This window comes from Suncus etruscus, chromosome 15, assembly GCF_024139225.1.
Source record: "Suncus etruscus isolate mSunEtr1 chromosome 15, mSunEtr1.pri.cur, whole genome shotgun sequence".
NCBI lineage: Eukaryota > Metazoa > Chordata > Mammalia > Eulipotyphla > Soricidae > Suncus > Suncus etruscus.
Window position 1 is genome coordinate 64,572,609 of NC_064862.1, and position 27,519 is coordinate 64,600,127.

Below are 27,519 nucleotides of genomic sequence, written 5' to 3' on the forward strand. Positions count from 1 at the left end.
TTGCCTTGCAAGCAGCCGATCCAGGACCAAAGGTGGTTGGTTCAAATCCCGGTGTCCCATATGGTCCCCCGTGCTTCCCAGGAGCTATTTCTGAGCAGACAGCCAGGAGTGACCCCTGAGCACTGCCGGGTATGGCCCAAAAACCAAAAAAAAAAAAGATATGCAGAGAAGAAAGAAGGGACTCAGAATTGTCATGAGGACAGACTTCCTGCTTATGGAATCCCAAGGAATCTGAAAGTCTATTTTTTTTTGTTTTTTGTTTTTTGTTTGTTTGTTTTTTTGTTTTTGGGACCACACCTGGCGATGCTCAGGGGTTACTCCTAGCTGTCTGCTCAGATATAGCTCCTGGCAGGCACGGGGGACCATATGGGACACCAGGATTCGAACCAACCACCTTTGGTCCTGGATCGGCTGCTTGCAAGGCAAACACCGCTGTGCTATCTCTCCGGGCCATTTTTTTTTTTTTTTTTTTTTTGGTTTTTGGGTCAGACCCAGCATCGCTCAGGGGTTACTCCTGGCTCTATGCTCAGAAATAGCTCCTGGCAGGCACAGGGGACCATATGGAATGCCGTGATTCGAACCACTATCCTTCTGCATGCAAAGCAAATGCCCCACCTCCATGCGATCTCTTTGGCCCCTTAAAGTCTTATCATCTGAATACTAATGAATAGCTTGTGGATGAGAAAAGTTCATCCAACCTTAAAACCATAATTATATGTAACACTTCAGTGATCTTCCCTAGCCAATATGTGATTGGTAAATTAGGCTATAAACAGATTATATAAATACAGATATTTCTTTTGGGCCTCCTCAGAGGTGATCTTGGGGACCTAGAGGCTATTATTGATACTCATACCAGTGTGTAAGCCTGACAGTTCTGCAATGCTATGCTATGCGGCCTGGCAGTGCTAGAGGCCCCTAGGTCTATGCCCCTTGGAGTTGAGGATGCTGTGTGGGCAGGGAAGGGAATGAAGTGCCGCAGATTGAACTGGACATGCAATATGAGCCAGGCACATGATCCAGCCCACTTTCTCTCCTACCTCTTATTTTTTTCCAGAAAAAGCAGAGCAAATATCCCATCTGTTTTTTCTGTCATTTACATAAATGCAAAGAGAGCAGCCTCAAATGTTTAAAACACCTGTTGATGTAAAAATTGTTCATTGTGCCTGAGACAGGCATATGTATAGCAAAAGGAAGGTTGGTAATATTAGTCTTTTTTTTTTGGTTTTTGGGCCACACCCAGTGGTGCTCAGGGGTTACTCCTGGCTGTCTGCTCAGAAACAGCTCCTGGCAGGCACGGGAGACCATATGGGACACCGGGATTGGAACCAACCACCTTTGGTCCTGGTTCGGCTGCTTGCAAGGCAAACGTCGCTGTGCTATCTCTCCGGGCCCGGTAATGTTAGTCTTAAGGCATCCCCTCTATTCCTAACATTGACCTGATTATAGTGCTGCCAAATTTACCAAATAAAAGATCAGGGTACTAGGGGCCGGAGAGATAGCGTGGAGGTAGGGCATTTGCCTTGCATGCAGAAGGACGGCAGTTTGAATCCTGGCATCCCATATGGTCGCTGGAGCCTACCGGAGGCGGTTTCTGAGTGTAGAGCCAGGAGTGACCCCTGAACACTGCCTGGTGTGACCCAAAAACCAAAAATAAAAAGAAGTCAAGGTGCTAGGGCCAGAGCACAGCAGACAGGGCATTTGCCTTGCATACGGCTGACCCAGGTTTGTTTCCTGGTATTCCCTATGATCCTCTGAGCCTGTCAGGAAAGATTTCTAATCAGAGTCAGAAGTAAGCGCTGGGTGCTGCTGGATGTGCCTGCAAATGTTGGATACTTAGAGACATTTTAATTTTGGATAAGCAACAAACCAGGTTTACAATTAGTGTAACCCAAATAGTGCATGGGATGTACTCATACATATATCATTGGAAAGCCTTTGGGAATTGGACACACTCTCTGCTTCCATCTTAGTCTTTCCCCAGATATCCTTGTACAGTGTCATATCTTACCCAGAGGCCCAAAGTTTCTCCTCTCTTGAACGATGGCATGGAAGAAGCAAAGACCAAACAAGAGCTTTTGCCATATCACCACCTTTGTACAGCTTTGGAAGAACACGGGGTCTGAGATAGGGTCATTCAGGTAGGAGCGCAACAGGTTGGCCCGGAGACCTTTGGGGGGTTCATTGGTCATTTTGACCCCATTCTGGAGAATACTGACTGGAAACTTCTCTGATGGATAGCTGGTTAACCAGAGTCTGAAAAAACAAAACGCACAGTTATTTAGAGCAGTGTGACAAATTATATTGAAAAACAATAATAAAAATCAGTCGCTACCACTTTAAAAGCATGCCTAGATGCCAAACACCATATTAAGAAATCTGACCCTTCATTATTTTCACCCTTATATCCACCCTCAACAAGGATTTACCATCACCCCTTTTTCCAGGAGAAAGTAGAATCATGGAGAGGTCAAATGGGTTTTCCAAAGACTGACCACATAAAACAAGTTCCATCAAGACATGAACTTGGGGCTTCCTAACTCCCAAGGTTCTGTCCTATCTTTTTTTTTGTTTGTTTGTTTTTTGGGGTTTTTCTGGGGGTCACACCCAGCAGCGCTCAGGGGTAACTCCTGGCTCTACGCTCAGAAATAGCCCCTGGCAGGTACGGGGGACCATATGGGACGCCGGGATTCGAACCACTGTCCTTCTGCATGGAAAGCAAACGCCTTACCTCCATGCTATCTCACCGGCCCTCATGGAAGGCAAACGCCTTACCTCCATGCTATCTCACCGGCCCTCTGTCCTATCTTGATCATCAGCCATAGTACTTCTTTTCTTTTCTTTTTTTTTTTTTTTTTTTTTTTGGTTTTTGGTTTTTGGGACACACCCGGTGGCACTCAGGGGTTACTCTTGCCTCTATGCTCAGAAATCACTCCTGGCAGGCATGGAAGACCATAGGGGATGCCAGAATTTGAATCACTGTCCATCGGTCCTAGAGCTACTGCTTGCAAGGCAAACGCCCTACTGCTGTGCTATATCTCTGGACCCCAGGCTTTTTATTTTTTTAATTTGTTTTTCCTGCTCATGTTCAAGTTAACACACACACACACACACACACACACACACACACAACATCCTGGATTTTTTGGGGGGTGGGGTTTTTGGGCCACAGCCAGTGGTGCTTAGCTCCTGGCTCTGCACTCAGAAATTGCTTCTGGCATGGGTCGGACAGATAGCACAATGGTAGGGCATTTGGCTGCAGTAGGGCATTTGCCTTGCAAGCAACTGATCCTGCACAATGCTAGTTTGAATCCCGGCATCCCATATAGTCCTCCAAGCCTGCCAGGAGCAATTTCTGAGCTCAGAGCCCGGAGTAAGCCCTGAGCACTGCCGGGTATGACCCCAAAACCAAAACCAAAAACAAAAAAAGATCAAAAAATAAATTGCTTCTGGCAGGCAGGCTGGAAGACCATATGGGATGCTGAGGTTCAAACTCGGGTCAATCCCAGGTCAGCCAAGTGCAAGGCAAATGCCCTACATGCTGTGCTATTGCTCTGGTCTATGCATCCTGTTTTGGTGTTTGTGTGTGTGTGTGTGTGTGTGTGTGTGTGTGTGTGTGTGTGTGTGTGTGTGTGTGTGTTTGGGCCACACCGAGCGACGCTCAGGGGTACTCCTGGCTCTGCACTCAGAAATCGCTCCTGGAAGGCGTGGGGGACCATATGGGATGCCAGGGATCGAATTCTGGTTCATATCACTCCAGCCCAGAATTTACTCTTAAATAGCTGAATGTATTTGACATGTCTTTTTTTTTAAGAGGAAGAGGAGAAACAAACCTGGTAATTCTAGGGCTACTCCTGGATTTGTGCTTGTGGTAGCCAAAATGTGCTAGGGATCTAACCAGTATGAGCCACAAACAAGGGAAGCTCCTAAACCCTGTACTAGCTCTGGCTCCTGTCATGTGTTTTATAGGAAAATAAATCACCTGTGGTTTAATCTGGCTTTGTAAATAAGCAAGAAAGCTTGGCTATTTTCAGGCAAACATAACTAAAATGAAAATACAAACCAAGTTTTATAACAGAAGGAGGCAACAAACTTATTCTATGAAAAACAAAATAATAAATATTTTAGAGGCTTTTCAGACCAGGTGGTCTCTGTCACAAACACAAAAGCAATCATGAATGAACTGAGGTGTGTTTCAGTAACACTTTACTTATGTTCATAAGAAATCACTGAAATGCAACATTCACATTATTTCATGACATTATCATTATTTTAATTTTTTAAATCATTTCAAGATGTAGAAAATATTTGCAAGTCACAGAAATAAGAAGCAGGTTGGATTTAGCGGTAAGGCCAGAGTTGATAAACCTTGTCTCCTTAGGAGAGCCTCCCACAATCTGGGAGCTTCCCTGCTTTGCTTTCCCCTGCTTTGTCTTCCTCTAAATCAGTGAGTGCTTCTCAAATAGTGGGGCAAGCCCTCAGGGGGTGGTGGTGCGTGAGGCGACATAAAGACATAAAGGGAGGTGCGTTTGACATCTGCAAACACTGTTATAACAAGCTAAGCCCCGTGTTTATATCTTTGTGTGTCTCTGGAGCTGAGAGTCGCTGTGTCCTGCTTCAAACCCCCCTTGGAAAAGCTACGCATTGCAAAACATGCTCATTGTAGCCGTTAATCCAGACATCACCTCGGATTAAAAAATCAGCTCAAATTATTTTATATATTTTTGATTTGCAGGTTAAAGTTTTTTTAAATAAAGATACTGTTTACAGTCGCGTGGGGGCACAAAATTTTTTCTTCTTTCTAGGGGGGCATGATAGAAAATAATTGAAAAGCACTGCTCTAAATCAAGTCTTTAAAAAGAAAAATAAAAAATCATGGAACATCTGAAGGCTTTGTCTTCTGCCTGACTCATCTCATGCAAAACCTGAGGCCTAATCTGGCTAAACTTTAAAGTTGACAAAAAATAAATAGACATCTGTAATGTTCATTAAAATTCCTTGGAAATAAAGAAATATAAGGCAGAGCAAAGTACCAGATTACATGTGGGATATTTTGAGATAAATAGTAATTAAATTTTATATTTGGGGCCAGGGAGATAACTCAAATGCCCAGGGGACATGTCTTGTTTGTTTGTGGAGATCTTGAGTTTGATTCCTGTTACCACATGACCCCTAGCAGTGCTGACTGTGACCCCAATGGCACCCAGCAATGAATATCTCTTTGTTGACCTAAGCACCCACTTGTTAGATTCACATAGCTGCATCAGTATCTGCTAGTGTCTCTCAAGCTCCTGAGTGAGGCTGTAAAGGCTTCTGCCTCTTAAAAATAGTATTTTAAGAGGCCAGAGCAATAGCACAGCCCACCCGGGTTTGATCCCCCGTATCCCATATGGTTCCCCAAGCCTGCCAAGAGTGATTTCTGAGCACAGAGCCAGAAACCCTTGAGCACTACTGGGCATAGCCCCAAAACAACAATAACAAAAATCATATTTTAAGAATTTTTTGTTGGGCCCGAAGAGATAGCACAGCGGCATTTGCCTTGCAAGCAGCCAATCCAGGACCAAAGGTGGTTGGTTCGAATCCCGGTGTCCCATATGGTCCCCCGTGCCTGCCAGGAGCTATTTCTGAGCAGACAGCCAGGAGTAACCCCTGAGCACCGCTGGGTGTGGCCCAAAAACCAAAAAAAAGAAAGAATTTTTTTGTTTGTTTATTTGTAGCCATATCCACCAGTACTTAGAGCTTACTCGTGGCTCTGTGCTCAGAAGTCATGCCTAGTGAGGCTTGGGGATTGTATGGGATGCCAGTGATCTAACCAGGCTTTGTGCGAGACAAGCACGGTACTTTCTGTACTATTTTTCCAGCTCCTCATATAGATATAGTTTTGGGGTCACACCTGGCAGCACTCAGGGGTTACTCCTGGTTCTATGTTCAGAAATCGCTCCTGGGAGGCTCAGGGGACCATATGGGATGCCAGGATTCAAACCACTGTCCTGCATGCAAGGCAAATGCCCTACATCCATGCTATCTCTCCGACCCCACAGCTCCTCATATTTCAAGACATTTAACTTACTTTCTGACACACATACCACTTGTGTATCTCCAAAAATCTCACCACATATACCATTGTAATATAATAATTTCTGTATTTCCTTAACACATATACCGTATTTTCCGGCGTATAAGACGACCCCCTAATTTTGCAGTTAAAACATAGGTTTAGGCCTGTATTCGCTGTATCAGACAGAACATTCCTGTGCTGCAACTCTATGTACTACAGCAACAAGCAAAGTTTCAAAGGTTATACTGTAATAGACTTCCTCTCTGACTCTGGCCAATCTGAGCAGGCTTTTGACAGTGTAGATTCGGGTCCAGAACATTGTCTAATTTGCATGCATAAAAAGCCTGCTTGGATTGGCTGAGTTAGAGAGGCAGTCCGAGCAGCCTTGCAGTGATTGGTGCAGAATCGAGTTGGAAAATTCGTTTTTGTGGCAATATTCAGACAATTTTCCTTTTTTTTTTGGTTTTTGGGCCACACCCAGCGGTGCTCAGGGGTTACTCCTGGCTGTCTTCTCAGAAATAGCTCCTGGCAGGCACGGGAGACCATATGGGACACCAGGATTCGAACCAACCACCTTTGGTCCTGGATCGATCGGCTGTTTGCAAGGCAAACGCCGCTGTGCTATCTCTCTGGCCCGACAGTTTTCCTTTAGCGGCATATTGAAACATTTTTCAGGATATACTCGGCGTATAAGATGACCCCGATTTTCATTTGACTTTTTTTGTTTCAAAAGTCATCTTATACGCCAGAAAATAGGTACTTGTTTTTATAAATGCTGTTTCTTCTGCCTGAAATGGCTTTTTTAGCTCCTATTAATCTTTTTTAAATTTTTATCCATTAATTTATTCAATGTTGGGCTTTGGATCTACCTAGTGGTGTTTGGGGGACCAAATATGGTGTCAGGAATCAAACTGGGGTCAGTTATATGCAAAACAAGCATCTTACCTTTATACTATCGCTCTGACCCCAAACTACCATTCATCTTTTTGTTTTGTTTCATTTTTTTGGAGGGGGGGCACACCCAGCCATCGCTCAGGGGTTACTACTGGCTCTGCATACAGAAATTGCTCCTAGCAAGCTCGGGGACCATAAGAGATGCTGGAAATCATACCCGGTTTCTTCCCGAGTCAGCGCATGCAAGGCAAATGCCCTACTGCTGTGCTATCACTCCAGCCCCTACCTTCCATCTTTTTAAAACCTCATGAAAGTGTTGGTTTTCTAGACCTTCCCAGATGTCCTCTCCCCTTTTTTTCTGATTCATGGTCTTGTTCAAATGAATACACAAATATTTCATGATACTAACTGAAATTATTCATTTCTTCTGAAGATTGGGAACTTCTTCAGGGAAGAACTATGCGTGGTTCATCTTTGCTTTCTTTGTGTGTGTGTGTGTGTGTGTGTGTGTGTGTGTGTGTGTGTGTGTGTGTGAGGCACACCCAGTGGCTTGCAAGGGTAACTCCCGGCTCTGGTTCATCTTTGCTTGCTTTGTGTGTGGGGGGGGGGAGGGGGGAGGCACACCCAGTGGCTTGCAAGAGTAACTCCCGGCTCTGCACTCAGGAATCAGTCTTGGCAGGCTCGGGGGACCATATGGGATGCCAGAGATCAAACCTGGGTTGACTGGGTATAAGCCAAATGCCCTACTTGTTGTGCTATTACTCCAGGCCCCATCTTTGCTTTCCTTACCACAGCTTGACCATATTTAAAGATTGAGGTTAAGGCCCAGAGACGGACAGTGTGGGAAGCAGCATCTCACCTGAATTTGATGTTGGTGGTCTCAGGAACTATCACCTCCTCACAGATCTTCTCTAGGGAAGGCATCCAGCTTGTGGCCAGATGGCAATTCTGTAAGACCACCCAGGTTCCATCTTTGATGGCAGTATTGATCATTTTGGCAGCAATAGGACCTTGACCTTGGCCAAGAGATATGGTCTGTGTTCTGGAACCACCCATGCCAAGATCATCGGCAAACTTCAACAAGCCTGAAAGGAATTTTTTTTTAAATCAATTTTTTTTGTGACCGAAGTACATTACAAATCTTTCACAGAATTGGAATTTTTAAATGGAGATTGACTTTTACCATATTAAAATAACAACACAAAGGGGAGGTTTACATTCAAATTCTGGACTCAGTAAGTTTGAGTTCTTTTGTTTGTTTTGTTTGTTTTAGGGTCATACCGTTCAGGGGTTATGTGCTCTGTGCTCTGTGCTCAGAAATCGCTCCTGGCAGGCTTGGAGGACCATATGGGATGCCGGGATTTGAATCACTGTCCTATATGCAAGGCAAATGCCCTACCTCCATGCTATCTCTCCGGCCCCACGTTTATTGAGTTCTACTAGTTATATAAGATAAGAATTTTGGGGTGTTTTTTTGTTTGTTTTTGAGTCACACCTGGTGTTGCTCAGGAGTTACTCCTGGCTCTGCACTCAGGTGTCATTCCTGGAGGTGCTCAGGGGATCATACGGGATGCTAGGGATTAAACCTGGGTCAGCCATGTGCAAGGCATATATCCTATCCATTGTGCTATCACTCCAGGCCCAAAATTAGCATATTTTAAAGCACATTTAGACTTCTGGCAGCCCTAGAAAAATAATATCACCCCTGAAAAGATTATGAAAGGAACATAATGAAAAGCCTTTTAATTTAAGTAAAATAAAATTCAGAACTCTACAAAAAGATATATGGAATTTGGAAAAAAAAAAAAGACTTCTAGGGGCTGGACATATGCCTCCTACTGTGAGAGATTATAAGAGACACCATAGTGTAAAATTTTCTGAGCAGTTTTCCAAAAATCTGATTCAGCCTAGAGCAAGAAGGGGTAGGAACATATCACATTCTCTATTGGTTGCAACTAGCCCTCTACTCTACCATCACAGCATTTTAAAATTGTATTTGAACTTTCCCATCATTTCTCTTTACCTTTCCTGGTTTCTCTTTAGAACCTCTTGTATAAATCTTTCATAAATAAGAAGGGCATGAGGGCTGTGGGGAGGAAACATGCTAGAAAAAAAGGCTATGAATTTATTCTGGACAATATGCTTTTGTATAGAAACTGGGAAAGGTTTCCAGTTCATTCAGTTCCCTCCTAGGAAGGGTAGGATTTGGCTTTTTGATTGAGGGCAAAGTACCTGTTTTCAAAGCTCTCTGCTAAAAAAGAAAATGTCAACATGTCAATATTTGCATTTCTAATAATCTTATCTTTCAGTAGTAGAGGAAACTAAAGCAAGATGTCCCCTGACACAAAAGAAAATTAATCTATCTATTCCTGTTAACCACTCAGAATTGTGCACAATTCATGCATGAGTATGAGTCATTTGCACAGCTATTTCTAGAGGAAACTCAAATTATTAATAGTTACCCCTGGGCATGTGTATCTTTCGTCCTAGATTGGGACTCTTTTGTTCTGTTGATTATGGTCTGGGTAGTCTTTATTGTTCTGTGCATAGTAGGATATTTGTCCACATCCTTGGCCTCAGTCTACTAAGCACTAACAACAAACTCCTATTTTTAGCAACAATAATGTTTCCTTGCTTTGCTAAACATCCCTGAGGACAAAAGGGCCTTCATTGAAGGTTTCTTTTTTAAGGTTTTGTTTGTTCTCTTCTAATTTTTTGTTTATTAATATTTTTATTTAAGCACCCATGGTTATAAACATGTTTGTAGTTGGGTTTCAGTCATAAAAGTATACCCCTCCTTCACCAGTGCAACCTTCCCACCACTAATAACCCCCATCTCACTCGTCCCCCACCCCTATCTTTGAAACAGGCATTCTATTTTGTTTTGGGCCGCACCCAGTCATCTTCTGAGTTTACTGCACTCAGTTTATTCTTGGGATCAAGGACTATCTGAGGCGTTGCAGATTAGCTGCATGTGAGGCAAGTGCCTTCCCCATTGTACTATCTCTCTGGACCCTGAACCATAGTTCTATATCTTACTGCTTTAATTGTTTTTCTTTTTGGTTCTTGAAATTTCTCAGTGCAGAGCCAGAAGGAACCCCTGAGCACTGCTGGGTGTGACCCAAAAACCAAAAAGTGGGTACAAGCCATGGGGAGAGAAAGTGATGGGTGGGAAAACACATTTATAGCTGCCTCAGCCTCAACATTTAAATGCTTGGTCTTCAAAGTCATCTGAGTTTGAGATCTCCACTGGAAGAGACATGCAAATGCCATCTCTCCACACATCTTTCCACCCAGTCCTTTGCCCTCACCTGCCATTGGATCTGCCCCAGGAGATAACACAAAAATCAGTGGTGCACAGCAATTGGAATCATTGTAGGATCCCTGGAGATCAAAGGTAGGGGCTTCAATGTATGTGCTGCCCATATTTTCGGCAATAAATTCCCGAATAGCTGGAATAACTTTGTCTGGCCGCAGACATCGGAGAATCACAATCTTCTCCATACTCTGAAGAAGTTGCCAATTTCCAGGAAAAACCTCCTCATGGGGTGAGGCTGAGTCATAGATAAGCTTCCATTTATCAACATTTTGTTCAAAATGCTCCATCAGGCCTTGTAGTTTGGACAGTGCAGAAGCCCGGACTATTTCCCCCCACGACTTCTCAGACAGCCATTCGGAAGCTGGGTTGCTAAATGGGGTTTCCAGTGCAACACCTCCAGTTAGTAGGAAGTACCATATTTCCTCATCAATCAGTTTCTTCTCCTTCAAGATGCCAACAGTCAAGAGGAGAGAGAAAAGCAGCTTGTCCTTCTCAAACAGAGAGCGGCAGACATTATTGTAGATACTGAGGGTGAAGTGCTCAATGATGTATGCAATGCGTTGCTCCAGTTCATCACTTTTCTGGCTATTGGCCAGCGACTGCACATAGAGATTTATGAACCACATCAGGGAGTATTGGTACATGGGCTCGATGTGGGCCAGGTCAGAGATACAGAAGAAGATGGTGGCTGAGTGGATAGCCACTGGCTTGTAGCCCATCCGAGTCTCATCTATTTGTGTCTCTGTTAACGAAGCAATTTTCTGCTTTTCGGAGATCTCTTCAGATAGCAGTTTGGAGGAGGACAACACCTTAATGGCTGTCTCATCCTCAAGGATGTTGCCCTCGGACATGGAGAGCACCTCCAAGATCTTATCTTCGATTTCCTGCAGTTGCTGCTTGTTCCGGGCACTTTCCACAATCAATTTGTTCTTCTTCTCTTCCAGCTCTGGCTTCTCCTTGGCAGCCACGATGCCGAGCAGTTGATCTTGGAGACCCAAGGGGGTGATCATGAAGTTGAGGAGGCAGACTTTCACAGCGACTTCGGGGAGGTAATGAGGATTCCTCAAACGGGTTGTGATATATAATTTGAACTCCCTGTTGTATTCGATGATGTTCTCACCCAGTCTCATGAACTCTACCCCTTGCTGCTTGAACGTCGACTTGAGCAAGATGGGCTCAATAAAGGCGTCCAGTTCTTCCCCAACGTTTTCTAGTAAGACAGGAGTGCCAAACTGCAGAGCACTTTCCAGCACCCTTACATAGTTGGAATCTGAGAACTTGATGACAGACAGTTTATTCATTTTCTCCATGTTCTTGATCCACTTGTTGGCCTGCCCTTGAGGGTCGATCATTAAGGCCCAGCGCCTTGAATTGGTCACAATGATGCCATTGTCAATGGAGAAGGAGTCGATGGGCAGCCCAGCAATGTGCCAGGCACGGATTTTTACAGGATCCCCTAATGTGTTGCTCAGGCTGAAGTCACTGGAGCCAGGGATGACCTTTCTCTTACACTGGCCCAACCATTTCCTTTGGCAATTGGCCCGGAAGTCCACTGTAAAGGCCCCTAGGTAAGCCACAGTCCCCGAGGACAAAAGCACATCTCCCGTCAGATTGACATAGCGGGTCCCCAACTGCCGGGCAGCTTCTGTCCATCTGTCCTTCTCTCCTCCCAGACCACTGATGAGCTTTTCTGCCCTGAGTATCTTTTGGGAACAGGCATCAATGTTTTCCTCCAGTGCCTTTTTCTTAACATTCATCTCTTCAAAGTCCTCATTCAGGGCTTGCAGACGGTCTTCCACCAGTTTCAGCTCTGCTCGTTTTTGGTTCAGCTTCTGCATCTGAATGCCCAGCTTCCCCTCTGCCTCCTTCAACCTCTCTCGCTTAGGAGCCACCACTTTGGCCACTCGATCATACACCTCCATTGCCCGCACCCACTTGCACAGACCTTCGCAAGCCGATGACACATTTTTAATGACATTTGGCTGGAAATCTGGGTGGTCAATAAACCTTTCCCGGATTCGCTTCATGACTAATGCAGGGATATTGTCTTTGTCATATGTCTTGAGACTCTCCAAGAATTTCAGATCCCCAAGAACCTTTTTTGATACGCCCCAATAATCTTCTATCATTTTACCTGTTTGGAAAAAAAGAAATGGGGAAATTTTTATATTATTAAGACATTCTAACTGAAATCCAAAGCTCTTCAGTAGCTATTCCCTATATTTGGGGTGGGAAGGGGTAAGAGATTAGGGAATCAAAGTTACTACAGCAGAGAGTTTTGAGTTCAGAAAAAATATTGTGTATGATGTAGATAGGTCATATATATGTTGTACAACATCATGTTGAGAACTCTAATGCAGCAGATTAGAGACTTTGGGAGAGTAGGCAAGTTAATTGCAACAAATGTGTCATTCTACATCTAGGTATGTGGCTCAGATGAGAAGTGTCTTACGTCCCTGGTACCATCCCACTGGATTGCCAAGTGTATTCCAATATTTTTGCTACAACTGTGCAATCTCTAACCAGGTATGTGTGAACACTAGAGCTAAATTGTAATATTTGGGATTATTGCAATAACCATGACAAAGTGGAAAGAAGCAGGAAAAAAACAAGTACAGTATGAAATAACCTGACTAGCATATGACTGTCCAGGGCGGCTCTAATGAGCAGCCTTATCAGGCCTTGTGTATGTATCTTCCCTAGGTTTGTGCCACCATAGTGCCATGTGCTATAGTAGAACCCAATTAGGAGGAAGGGCAGAGGGCCAGACATAGTTCCAGGGGCTAAGTGCTGTATCTCCTAGCAACAGAATGGGGAATTGCCTGAAGGACCTGGATGTTTTTGAACTTTCTTTTTTTTTTTTTTTTTTTTTTTTTGGTTTTTGGGCCACACCCTGTGACGCTCAGGGGTTACTCCTGGCTATGCACTCAGAAGTTGCTCCTGGCTTCTTGGGGGACCATATGGGACGCCGGGGGATCGAACCGTGGTCCGTCCTAGGCTAGCGCAGGCAAGGCAGGCACCTTACCTCCAGCGCCACCGCCAGGCCCGTTTTTGAACTTTCAATGGAAAAATTTAACTTCCTTTATGCTCAGGTACAAGTCCCCAAACCTATCCTTAGATAGGCCTCTTCTCTCCATAAACTCTGCCAAGGGAGAAAAATAGCAAACACCCTACTGTTGTGCTATTGCTCTGGCCGGGCTTTGTTCAGTTCTAAGACACTAATACTAATATAAGATTCTACATCTGGACCCGGAGAGATAGCACAGCGGTGTTTGCCTTGCAAGCAGTCGATCGAGAACCAAAGGTGGTTGGTTCGAATCCCGGTGTCCCATATGGTCCCCCATGCCTGCCAGGAGCTACAGCCAGGAGTAAACCCTGAGCATCGCCGGGTGTGGCCCAAAAACAAAAAAACAAAAAACAAAAAAAAAAAAAAGATTCTACATCTAATTCTAAAAGGAATGAGTGTTCAGCTATATGCTTCTAAGTCCAATTCCTTTCCTCTCTACTCTAATTTTTCCATCTGGCTCTAAGTCTCCGTGTCCTTTTCTCCTCTACATTCTACATCTCTCCAGTTTCTCTGCCTCTCTTTTTTGTTTCCTTCCCTACTTCCTGTTTTTTCTCTTATTCCCCCTCCTTCCTGGCTCTCTTCTACCTTCTACCCAACTAATGCTCACCTCCCCTGTTTATGTGTTTCTTTTGGATTTCTTTCTGCTCCTGCTCTAGTTTGTTTGTTTTGGGGGTGGGGGAGATCTGCTAAGTAATGTTTAGGAGATCCAGGATAACTTTCAGTGATAGGCAATGTGGAAGACTGTTCAATGAAAGCCAGACAGATAGTCTGGAGCTTAAGGCAGTTGCACTGCATGCAGCTGATGTTGGTTTGATCCCTGGTATTATATGATTTCTTTCTTTAAAAAAACTTTTTTTGGGGGGGGGAGAGGGGCATACCTGGTTGATGCTCAGGGCTCTTGGCTTTGAACTCAGGAATTAACCCTGGCGGTACTGGTGGATCATATGGAAAGCTGATTCAAATGTGGGTAGTTTATGTGCAAGGTAAGTACCACACTGTATTATTCCTCCAGCCCCACCACATGATTTAATTTTTTTCCCAATGGCTGATACTTTTATTTTTTTTACAAAGTTGCTCATGATTGAGTTTCAGTCTTACACCCTTCACCAATGCACGTTTTCCTGCCATCATGATTTCTTGAGCGATGCCAGGAGTGACCCCTGAGCACAGAGCCAGGATTAGCCCTTGAACACTACCCGGTGTGGCAACCTCTCTTCCCTCCTCTGCACAAAATGACCCTTTAACATAAAGATTCTTCCTGTGATGCTGCTGGGCCTAGGCAGTGCTAGAAGTTAGATGGACATGTTCAGCAGTGCCCGGGAGGGAGCAGGGCAGAAGGGCCTGGAGCACAACTGGGGAGCAAATTTAAGGTCTCAAGATTCTCAATTTAGCTCCCAGACCTCCAACTCTATTTTTGTGTCTCTGTTGCTGGGTTTCTTTGGCTCCATTTTTCTTTTCTTTTTATTTTGTTTTGGTTTTGGGGTCACACCCAGCAGTGCTCAGGGGTTACTCTTGGCTCTACGCTCAGAAATTGCTCCTGGCATGCTCTGGGGACCATATATGGAATGCTGGGATTCGAACCACCGTCCTTCTGCATGCAAAGGTAGGCACTCTACCTCCATGCTATCTCTCTGGCCCCGGCTCCATTTTTCTTGCCCTCTAAGCTGTTTTGTTTGTTTGTTTGTTTATATTTTGGGGTCACATCCAGTGACGCTCAGTGGTTACTCCTGGCTATAAGCTCAGAAGTCGCTCCTGGCTTGGGGGACCATATGGGACGCCAGGGGATTGAACTGCGGTCCATACTAAGTTAGCGCGTGCAAGGCAAATGCCCTACAGCTTGCACCACTGCTCTAGCCCCTCTTTTGTCTCTTTAGTTTTATTTTCTGATTCTCTTTTATTCTGTCTTTTACCTGTTTTTCTGTGTCTGACATCATATATATAAATCTTTCTTCCCAATCTCCTCCCCCCCCCCTTCTTCCTCTCATCTTTTCTTTCTCTGAGTTTCTCCCTGTCTGTTTGGGGAAGCTTCCCTGGGACTGAATTTCTCTCCACTTCTTTGTTTTTGGGCTGTATCCGGTGATGCTCTGGGGTTACTCCTGGCTATGTGCTCAGAAATCGCTCCTGGCTTGGGGACCATAGCTAGTGCTACTGCTGCGCTATCGTTCAGGTTCCTCTCTCCTCACTTTTTAGTGAGTGTGTGGTTTTTGAGTCACACCCGGCAGTTCTCAGGGGTTATTCCTGGCTCCAGGCTCAGAAATTGCTCCTGGCAGGCACCGGGGGGGGGGGGGGGGGGAGAGACACGACGACGACGACAATATGGGATGCCGGGATTCGAACTGATGACCTCCTGCATGAAAGGCAAACGCCTTACCTCCATGCTATCTCTCCGGCCCCTGTGACCTTTATTCTGTAGGCAGAGGCCTTGGCTGTACTTTTCTGCCTGATGGGGAGAAGGAATGGTATAGATATGCTTGTGAGCTCTCTGGATGAGCTGAGTAGGGATCTGGGTTTGGAGGTTTGGGGACACTAGCAAATAGCAGCCTCCCCTGAAGTTGACAGTGGTGGGGGTCAAGGTTTACCACTGCCACTGGGATCTGGCTTTCTCTCCGGTTTCAGCCCTTTCATGACACAGATGCTTTCCATGACCAGCTTCACGGGACCAGGTGGATTCTGCATCGACTTCACCAGTGAGATGTCTGCGGGGTTCAGGGTGTCCAGTGCAGCGAGTGCAGCCTCCAGTGCAGGCATTGCTTCTGCCAGGTCCCCTTCACATTCATCCTGCAGATGGCACAAGGACAGGAGGGATAAATGGCCTGTACATTGAGAGTGAAGCTCTTGTTAAAAAGCCAGAAGAGAGGCTTTGTGTCTGCCCTATTTCATGGTGCCCTCCATTTCAGGAGCTCGACTGCCAAATGCAGACTTCAGAGGTTCATTTAGGGGTTCACCTGGCTTATGATCAAGGTTGTAATTATTAACTTTCTAGGGATAAATGCAGGGGCCACTTCACATATTAAGGATGGGCCGGAGCCAGAGAGATAGCATAGAGGTTAGGGTGTTTGCCTTGCATGCAGAAGGACGGTGGTTCAAATCTCGGCATCCCATATGGTCCCCCGAGCCTGCCAGGAGTGATTTCTGAGCATAGAGCCAGGAGTAATCCCTAAGCGCTGCTGGGTGTGACCCAAAAACAATAATAATAATAATAATAATAATAATAATAATAATAATAATGATGATGATGATGATAGTAAATGGGCAGAGGTACTTAGGAAAGGATGAAGATTAATAGGCGAGTGACAGGGGCCGGGAAGGTGGCGCTAGAGGTAAGGTGTCTGCCTTACAAGCGCTAGCCAAGGAACGGACCGCGGTTTGATCCCCCGGCGTCCCATATGGTCCCCCCAAGCCGGGGGCGATTTCTGAGCACATAGCCAGGAGTAACCCCTGAGCGTCAAACGGGTATGGCCCAAAAACCAAAAAAAAAAAAAAAAATAGGCGAGTGACAGAGGGAAGGAAGAAGATGTTTAGGGGAGAAATAAGACATCAAGAGTGCAAATGCATTGGAACTGATAAAACTGGAGTATCCAGAGTGTGTTCAAAGATGGGGAGGTATCAGAGTCAGTGCAATTTAGCTGCTTGCAATCTTAAATTTCTTTTTTTGTTTGTTTTGTTATGTTTTTTGTAAGCCCAGCAGCACTTAGGGTTTACTCTTGGATCTGTGCTCAGAAATTATTCCTGGCAGGCTCTGTGAAGCCATCTGGGATGCCGAAGATCGAACCCAGATCAGATGTGTTACAAGGCAAATACCCTAGACGGTGTGCTAATCCTCTAGCCCCATCATTTAGATTTTTTTGTGTGTGTGGTTTTTGGGTCAAACCCGGCAGTGCTCAGGGCTTTATCCTGGCTCCGTGCTAAGAAATTGCTCCTGGCAGGCATGGGGGACCATATGGGACGCCGGGATTCGAACTGATGACCTTCTGCATGAAAGGTAAACGCCTTACCTCCATGCTATCTCTCTGGCTCCATCATTTAGATTTTTTTTTAAAAAAAATAAAGCTGAATATAACAAGGAACCTTATAGATTACTCAGTTGTTTAATTACCAAATATCCTTCTTCTTGGGGGGAAAAAAGGGAAAGAAAGCAAGGTCTTAGGAGGCAAAGTGAGTTATCCAAGGTGACAAAGTTGGCAAGACACAGAGCACAACTCCAGATTTCGGCCCCTTGTTTCCTATTCAGGGAACGGGTTGCCTGCTGGTTGCCCAGTCCAGCAAAGGATGACACAGCACATGCCTGGTATGGAACTTCACCAGGTCATAGGCAAAGCAGCATCTATTGACATCTGTATCCTGTTGGTATAGTGTGATTACTAAACAAAACAGAGGCAGTTTTGCCTTTTATACCCATGAGTTTGTATGTGGATTATATAGATATAAATCATACATATATACGTATTCACAGTTTATTTCAATTATCTTGCATCCTGATAGATTTCTAGCAATGTTGGGCCAGTGAGGTAGTACAAAATACTGAAGTGTACATTCTATATGTTGTTTTTTTTTTTTTGTTTGTTTTTTGGATCACACCCGGCAGCGCTCAGGGGTTACTCCTGGCTCCATGCTCAGAAATTGCTCCTTGCAGGCTCAGGGGACCATATGGAATGCCGGGATTCTAACCACTGACCTACTGAATGAAAGAAAAATGCCTTACTTCCATGCTATCTCTCCGGCTCCAATGCACATTCTACATGTGGGAAGCCAACTGTGATGCACTTTAGCACATATTCTCTCTGAGCACTGTGCCAAGAGTAGTCTGAGCACCACTGGGTGTGGTCCCCAAACCAAACAACAGCAATACATCAAAGTTGAAGAAAACATTTTTAGCAATACTCTCTTGGCTTCACCGTATCACTGCGACCCCCTTTCCCATGTCAAATGTCCCCAATATGAAAATGGAGGATCCTATTTCAGATAATTAATAAGAACAGCCCAAGCCTGGCAACTCAGTGAGCTCAGCCTTCAGCCTAGGATCTGTGTGGGATGTGAGGCAAAAGGAAGAAGAAGAGAAACCAGCTCCTGACATTTGTCAAGGCCATGTCAGAGCTTGGTGGCAACACAAAATGTCAGCTTCAACAAAACTTTAGATTCTCACCCAACAGTCCCCAGTGCCCCTGGGCTTCAAATGATCAATAGCTGTAAGTCTCTTTCTTTGAACATTCTAGATACCTAGTGGTGCACAAATGCTTCTCTCCTCCCAGGCCTGCTAGTTCTGTCCTATTTCTTAGGGTGCAGAGCCTGGGTTTCTGGAATTTTGTTTGTCCAATGACTCAAACAGGCTGTGGTTGGAGCATTACCTGTCCCAGGGATGCCCACGCCTGGCCCTAGAGCACAGTCACTGAGGCAAGTCTAGGGTATCTTCAAGGTCAGTCTCCACACCCAGAGATTCTGATTCATCCAGTCTGGGTGGAGTTGTGATAACTGCGTTTTTTTTTTTTTTAATTTTGGGGCCACACCTGGAGGTGCTCATGGCTTATACTCAGAGTTCAATCCTAGTGGTGTTTGGTGTTGGGCGGGGGTGGGGTTGGGCAGGGGGTGGTGGTGGGGGATCAAAGGCAAGCCAGGTGTATACCTGGGTCAGGAATGTGCCAGGTACACACCCTTATAAGTCTTAGTCTTATCTCTCTGGCCCCATATCTGCATTTTTGGGGGTTTGTTTGTTTGGGCTTGGGGCTATGCTCAGGAGCAACTTCTGGCTCTGTACTCCTGGTAGTGAAGGGGGACCAGGTAGTGCTGGGCTTTAATTCCTCTAGAGATACATGATACCTGCATAGTTAAAACTCCAAAGGTATCTGTGACACAACTCTACAGAAAAACTCTGGTTATACTCTTACAATACTGAAAAGCATGAATGAAACAGACCTGTTACTTGAGAGTTGAAGCACGAACATTAAATAGCCATTAAAATGACCCTGATCATTTGGAAAATCATTTGTGATAGTAAGTTAAGGGAGTACAAAAAAGCATGATGCAAGCTGCAATTAAAATTTTAGAAATGTGGGCCGAAGTGATAGCATAACAGTAGGGCGTTTGCCTTGCATGCAGCTGACCCAGGACTGACAATGGTTTGAATTCTGGCATTCAATTTGGTCCCCCATACCTGCCAGGAGCAATTTCTGAGAGCATAGATAGCCAGGAGTAATCCCTCAGAGTCACCAGGTGTGGCCCCAAAACAAAACAAAATAAAATAAAATTTCAGAAACAAAAACAAAATCCAAATATACAGACAGAACAAGACAAGGAAATTAAGAAAATTGAGATAAGGACAAAGTTGACTTTTTTTCTTTCTGGATTTTGGTTCACATCCAGCTCTCAAGGACTTCTGATGAGAGGCTTGGGGACCATGTGGTGCTGGAAATTGAAGCCAAACTCTTGCATCTATCTACAGCAGGTGCACCAGTCCCTTGAGTTACCTCCCAATCCAAAAGTTGACTGAAAAACTCTTTCACATGAGTTATTACTGCTAAATCATTTGCCTTCACGACAAAAAGCAATATGATTAAAAATGACCCCCGTGGTTTAGCAGTCCTGTTTGAAAGGTATGAAGCATAATGCCTGCTGACAAAAGCTAATTACAATAATTCTGGCACCATTTATTTATCCTGATTAGAGGGGAAAGAAATGATTTATTAACTTGAACAGAATTGACCAATTCAAGCAAACCACTGTCCTGTGAAGCAAGTCTTGGGGCCTGAATCTCTTCTAATCTCTTCTCCCCCACAGCATGAATTCTCTTTCAACTATTGAACCATCTACACTGCAAATGAGGAGTAAGAACAGGAGAGAAAATGAGCAAGCCCAGTATGGAGAAGGAAAGGAGCTCAGAGAGACTATTCTGCATGGATGCACCAGGAAACTGGCAGCCACACAATTCTCCCTGTTTGATGTCTTTCTCTTCCTGTCTCAACTGAAACCAAGGTGACAGTTTAATGTCCAAGAAAAGGTTTTGTGAATAATCTTGCAAATCTCATGTCATCTCTCCTCTCTTTCCTGCTCTTGTATTGTTTTCCCTTGACACTGTAAAATGAACCTTGCCTGGCTATGACACCACCCACACATGAAGAGAGATGGACTTTTATCAGATCTCAAGTCTACTTGATATGGGGTAAAGAATAATTTTTTGGGGGGTCACATCCAGTGATTCAGTGGTTACTCTTGGCTCTGTGCTCAGAAATTATTCCTGGCAGGCTTAGGGGACCATATGGGATGACAGAAGGATTGATATCAAGGTTGATCCTAGGGCAGTTGCATGCAAGGCAAATGCCCTACCTGCTGTGTTATTATTGCTCCTCCCCAAGAAAATGATGATGTTTTGGGTTTTTATTTGTTTGTTTGTTTGTTTTTGGACCACACCATCAGGGTCATTCTTGCTGCTTAACAATTACTTCTGGCAGGCTCTGGGGCCATACAGGATTCTGGGATGCTGGGGGATCAAACCCTGGTCGTTACATTACATGTGAGGCAAACATCCTACTCAGTCCCTCAGGTATAGAATTTAAAGGAACCTCTGAGTTTTGGAATTCATTTGGGGAAAACCCAGTTTGAAAGGGCTATGCTTCATAAACTACTCAAAAAGCCTGATATGAACTACCACTTTTTGGATCTTATTTGAAGTTTTGTTTTTTTTTTTAACATTCCCACCTGGAAGTGCTCAGGAGTCACTCCTGGCTCTGCACTCAGGAATCATTCCTGTTAGGCTTGGGAGACCATCTGGGATGCTGGAGATTGAACCTGGGTTAGCTGTGTTCAAGGCAAACACCCTCTCTACTATGCTATCGCTCCAGCCCTTAAGAATAATTTTTTAAAAAGCTTTAACTAGTGGGGCTAGAGAGATAGCACAGCAGTAGGGCATTTGCTATGCAAGCAGTAGATCCAGAATAGATGATGGTTCGAATCTTGGCATCCCATATGGTCCCCTGGGCCTACCAGGAGTGATTTCTGAACACAGAGTCGGGAATAATTCCTGAGCGCTGCCAGGTGTGACTCAACAACCAAAAAAAAAAGTTTTAACTCATGTGGGTGCACAGAGCAAGTATCTTAAATGAGTTCAATTCAAATTCCACTAACTAGCTGCATAACTCTGACTCATTTCATCATTGACCCTCAATATTACTTACTCTCAAATATGAACCTGTCACTCTTGAATCCAAAGTGATGTGTAAATGAAACAGTGTACTAGAAAGGGCTTGGAGAAATAGATATCACAATGAAGGTTCATCCTATTTTCCTCTAATATCTAAATGTAGGTAAAGTCCTTTCTAGTCCTTCCCACATTCAAATGAAGTCTTCTAGAAGTGTATAGTATAGAAATAAAGCTCTTGCCTTGTTGACCCAGATTTGATCTCAGAGGGTCCCCCAAGCCCCACAGGTGTGATCCCTGATAGCAAAGCCAGGACTAAGTCCTGAGAATCACTGTTTGTGGTTCAAATTCCCAAACAAACAAACAAATAAAAGAACCTCTCCCAACAAGACAAAACTAAAAAAATAAATGAAGTCCTCTAGTTTCAAGATTCTACAAATATTTCCTGTCTGCAATGTGCCTACCAAATTTGAGGGAAAAAATGTGGCAGATGAAGGTAAAGGAAATAACCAAGTGAATGAACATAGAGGAAAAAAAAAAAAAAAATATATATATATATATATATATATATATATAGAGAGAGAGAGAGAGAGAGAGAGAGAGAGAGAAAACAGTCAGTGCAAGGTACCTGTGGGAGAGTGTGTTTATTGAGGGGCAGCAAGGATATCCAGAACAGCTGACACAGTAGGTAGTCAGAATGAAGAAGGGGAAAGACAAGGTTACTTTACATTGGATCTACAGGCCTTGACTCTGAATGAAATGGAAACTATCTGGAAAACAATACAACAGGTTTCTTGAAGAGAGCTTGCTTATCAGAAAGGTCTTTAAGTTGGGGTGCTAGAGATTGATCCAAAGTCTCACTCATGTATGACAAGAGGTAAATACTGAGCTACATTCCAAGCGTGGAGAGGCTAGAATCCTCACTCACTAGTATGTGGCTCTAAGAAAATCACTTCACCTAAGTGGCTCACTTTTCTCATCAGCAGAATAGTCATGACTATGTACATTCTGCAGGGTTATTGGGCTCTAATGAATATTAGAGAAACCCAGAAAATTCTGGGTTTTCTTATTTCTTTTTGCTTGTTTGTTTTTGAGTCCATACCCAATAGTCTTTAGGCCTTACTCTTAGTTCTGTGTTCAAGGATCAATCCTGTCTTTTTGTTTTGTTTTGTTTTGTTTTTTTTGTTTGTTTTTGTTTTTGGGTCACACCTGGCAGCACTCAGGGGCCACTCCTAGCTCTTTGCTCAGAAATCGCCCCCAGCAGGCTCAGGGGACCATATGGGATGCCAGGATTTGAACCACCATCCTTCTGCATGTACGGCAAACACCTTATCTCCATGCTATCTCTCTGGTCCTTCAAAGATCAATCCTAATGGTGCCCAAGGGAACATGTACAATACTGAGGATCAAACCCAGGTTGGCTGTGATCAAAGCAAGATTCTTTTTTTTTTTTTTTTTTTGATTTATTGGGCCACACCCGGTAATGCTCAGGGGTTACTCCTGGCTATGTGCTCAGAAGTTGCTCCTGGCTTGGGGGACCATATGGGACACCGGGGGATCGAACCGCGGTCCGTCCAAGGCTAGCGCAGGCAAGGCAGGCACCTTACCTTTAGCGCCACCGCCCGGCCCCCAAAGCAAGATTCTTACCCACTGTACCATCTCTCCTATGCCTATACCTTGATCCCTTGAGCAATGGCAGCAGAAGCATTGGCCTCTTTCTCATCTGCCTGCACCATAAGTTTCTTGGCATCGGCTTCTCTGGTCTCTGTTTCAATTTTCACCATCATTTGAGCAGTCTCCTTGGAGGTCAGGATGAGTTGGGGTTGGAGGGCTGTTAGTTCTGCCTGCATGACGAATACCTGGTAAGGAGATAGGGAAGGATGAGTTTAGGGTCAGCCTTATCAAGGTTTCACATGGCTCAGTTGGAAAGAGTGATTTTCCAGCCTATGATATATATATATTTTTTTGGGGGGCCACACCCGTTTGATGCTCAGGGGTTACTCCTGGCTAAGCGCTCAAAAATTGCCCCTGGCTAGCGCTTGCAAGGCTTACCTTACCTACCTTACCTCTAGTGCCACCTTGCCGGCCCCAATATATTTAAGAAATATTAATCACTTTAACGTGCTAGTGAGTACATATCTGATGGTTAGTGTTTATATCTTTGATCTTTCCAAACAGTATTTTTTAAAATATCTTTATTTAAGCACCATGATTACAAACATATTTGTAGTTGGGTTTCAGTTATAAAAAAAGAACACCCCCTTCACCAGTGCAACCGTCCTACCAATGCCCCCAACTCCCTCCTCTCCCACCTCCTGCCTATATTCTAGACAGGCATTCAATTTCTCTCACTCATTACCATTGTCATGATAGTTATTATTGTAGTTATTTCTCTAATTGAACTTCATATTGTGGGCCGGGCCCTCCAGCCCTCATTTCTATTGTCTTTGGGTATCCAAACTTAGTTTGATAATTTATAAAAACACTGTGCTAGGCACTAGCTATATAAAGTTAATCTTAAAACAGAGACAGTTTTTTGGTGTATGGAGGCTACATTTGATCCAACTATAGTCAGTGTGCACCTTGTTACATCCTCATGATTGTAATCAAAGTTGTGTTAGATTTCTTCTTGTTTGTTTTTAGGTCACATCCAGCTGTGTTCAGGTGTTATTTCCTGGCTCTGTGCTCAGGAATCACTGGGTGGTGGATTCAGGGGACCATATAAGATGCTGAGGATCAAATCTAGGTATTTATGCTGTGTGCAAGGCAAATGCTCTACCTCCTGTGCTATTGCTTCAGCCTCAAGTAGTGTTGGATTTTTCTGGAGCAATTTGGGCCTGGCTAATCACCTTAGACACTGTCCTTGGTAGAGCTGAGATGGACAAGGTAGAAAGAGGGATAGAGAGAGCAACAAAAGTGGGAGTGAAAGAGATAAAAGAAAATTGGAGAAATAAGCATGCTTAATACTATGATGGAAACATACATGACCGAGATAGAAGTAACTTTCAAGGTCAAACCCCCCCCCCCCAATATACTGGCTGAGATAAAAACTTCAAATGACAGGAGCCTACCACTTCTGAGGAAAGTTGTGCCATTTTCTAGACAACAAACTGCATTCCTTTTTCCAGGAGAAGAGTTGGAATTTATCCCTCACCTGCAATTTTCCTAACCACTGTCTTATAAGGCAGAGACATAAGCCAAGACAATTTCAACACATTGCATCTGCTAATCCCAGCAAGCCCATGTGAAAGAAGTAAGGAATGATGGCTTGGTTTGGAACGTAGGCTCTGGGGTTACGTGCATCTGAGTTTAAGATTCTGCCCAACTGTGATGCCAGTTCAGTCACTTAGTCTCTTTGCATCTTGGTATCTTTGCATGAGACGTAGAGATGATATAAAACATTCTTTTTATTTGTTTGTTTGTTTATTATTTAGTTAGTTAGTTTTGGGGCTACAACTGACAGTGCTCAGGGTTACTCCTGGCTCTGCACTCAGGAATCACTCCTGGCAAGCACAGGGACCATAGGGGATTTTGGGGATTGAATCTGGGTTGGCTGCCTGCAAGACATGCACCTTACCAGTTGTCCTAGTTCTCTGATAGAAAACTTTTCTGATGTAAAACTTTCTAATACACATCAGTGGGACCATGAACAGCAGGGTTCTACGAAGGTAAACTGTCATTCATTTTTCTGATTTAGATGGTCTTAAGTCCCTTTATTGCTTTTGCCCTTGACTTGACTAATTTTCAATATATATATATATATATATATATATATATGTATATATATAACCTATGGATCCAACAAAGCCCAAAACCCTGCTATCATAGGTAAAAACCACTGTCCCTAGGAATGGAACTACTGCAGCCATCACTGATATTTTGTATTTTATTGGTGGTGTGTTGCACACAGCAATAGATCAATTTACTGAAAATCATTTAGTTGCCTCACTTCTCTTTGGTAATGAAAATGTATGTTGTAAGTAGTAGAAAGGTAGTTAAACAGATTGGGGCTACATACTTAGCATGGTGAAAGCCTGGGTTTGATCCCCAGATCCATATGGTCCCTGGAACCCTACCAGGAGAGACTTCTGAGCACCATTTGGTATGGGTTAAAATGGAAGGAAGGAAGGAAGGAAGGAAGGAAGGAAGGAAGGAAGGAAGGAAGGAAGGAAGGAAGGAAGGAAGGAAGGAAGGAAGGAAGGAAGGAAGGAAGGAAAAGAGTGGGAAGGAAGGAAGGGAGGAAGGGATGGAAGCAGGGAGGGAGGGAAGAAGGAAAGGAGAGAGGGAGGGAGAAAGGAAGGGAAAGAGGGAATGATGGAGGAAGGGCAGGTGGAAGGAGGGAGGGAGAAAGAGATGGAGAGAGGGAGGGAGGAAGGGAAGGAGGAAGGAAAGGAAGAAGGAAGGGAAGAAGAAAGAAAGGAAGGGAAGAAAGAAGGGAAGGAGGGAGGGAGGGAAGAAGGAAGGAAGGAAAGATGATGTTTTTATTTTTGTTTGCTTTTTTGGGTCACACCCAGCAATGCTTAAGGGGTTACTCCTGGCTCTGCACTCAGGAATCATTTTCAGTAGTGCTTAGGGGACCAGATGAAGTGCCAGGGATGGCTTGAGTTAGGCACATACAAACTTCAAATGCCCTATTGGTGTGCTATCTTCCCAGCCCCTAGTTGCAGCTTTTTTATGGAAGAGAAAACAGAAATCCTAAACACCGAAATAACAGGTTCAATGTTATATGGGTGATTAATTTGAGCCCCGGTTTGTCTGACTCCCCCAAAACACTGACTCCCCCAAAACACTGCTCCTCACCAGTGCTTTTCATTTCCCATTTCCCAGTTAAAATATCCAGGTCAGGTAAGAGTGAGGCCAGTGAGGCACTCAGTTAACTTGTAAAACTTATAAAGTCACCAAAAAACTCAATACTCAAAATGTGCTATTGTTACATAATTTTACAATTATGTAACAATAAGTTATTGTCACACAATTATTACATAATTTAAGAAATAAAAGTGGGGAACATAAATAAAAAAAGTAAAAATCTATAATAAAAAATATTTCAAATTCTCTCTTACAAGGGAATTCCACGGAGGCTAGATTTAGGCAGAGAGGCTGAGCAGTGTCAATGTAGCTTCAAGTTCCGTGTTAATGTGGTGATGTCCCTGCCTCAATTCTGCACTGAAATAAGAGCCTCAGCAAATCCATCTCATCCTGAGTCTTTGTTCTTTTTAACACCCAGTGAAAAACCTGAGTCCAGCTCACCTGTGAAGATGCAAAGTCTAGTTTTTGCAGGCCTGTCAGGTAGCGGTTCCTCATCATATCCACCTCTTGTCTCTTGCTATTTAGGAGCGTCTTGAAGGTTAGGATCAATTCAAGGTAGGAGGTGGGAGTAACATAGTTGTGCCTTCGAAGGGTGTTGTAGTAGTCAATGGACATCTCCTTCACAGTTTCCTGGAAGTATTTGCACATGGAGATGACCCTACCAATGATATGAAAGTATTTAGCCAGATTCAACTTACTCCAGAGAAATGAAACAGAGCTTTGGGTAAATATATGTGGGGCTCTGAGAGGGTACACAGATAGAGCTTGGCAGATCCCCAGGTTATCTGAAGACAGGCAAACAGAAATGCCAGACTGGGGTGGTAGTGGTTTATATTCTTACTAGAATGACCATTGATCAGGTGCTTTCTGTTTCAGATCATTTAGTTGAATCATGGAAGTTTAAAAGCTATAATAATTGGGGGGAGTTGGGCCACACCCAGTGGTGTTCAGGGTTACTCCTGACTCTGCACTCAGAAATTATTCCTGGCAGGCTTGGGGACCATATTGGATGCCAGGGATCAAACCCATGTTGGGCATGTGCAAGGCAAGTGCCTTGGACCTGCCCATGGCTAAAGATTACTGACTGTTGCATTAATTAATACATTTGATTTGATTTTCTTTTTGTATTTTTTAAAATTATAAGTTTGAATGGTCTAAAACTACATAATTTAAAGATCTGGATCAGACGTAGCTTATCAAAGTAACTATAATGCATATTAGTAATGAACTCACACAAGTCACTA

The 27,519-nt window shown here is 44.0% G+C and overlaps 1 protein-coding gene across 1 annotated transcript in view; it reads right to left on the reverse strand.

Moving 5' to 3' along the window:
• The window catches only part of DNAH3 (dynein axonemal heavy chain 3), a 211,421-nt gene that overhangs the window by 19,866 nt on the left and 164,036 nt on the right, over positions 1–27,519 (reverse strand). The window contains exons 49-54 of the mRNA XM_049788146.1: positions 26,717–26,933; positions 23,143–23,325; positions 15,918–16,116; positions 10,264–12,405; positions 7,812–8,037; positions 2,012–2,256 (exon numbers count right to left, since the gene is read on the reverse strand). Of these exons, the coding sequence (XP_049644103.1) occupies positions 2,012–2,256; positions 7,812–8,037; positions 10,264–12,405; positions 15,918–16,116; positions 23,143–23,325; positions 26,717–26,933 (3,212 nt within the window). The remainder of the gene's footprint in view (positions 1–2,011; positions 2,257–7,811; positions 8,038–10,263; positions 12,406–15,917; positions 16,117–23,142; positions 23,326–26,716; positions 26,934–27,519) is intronic.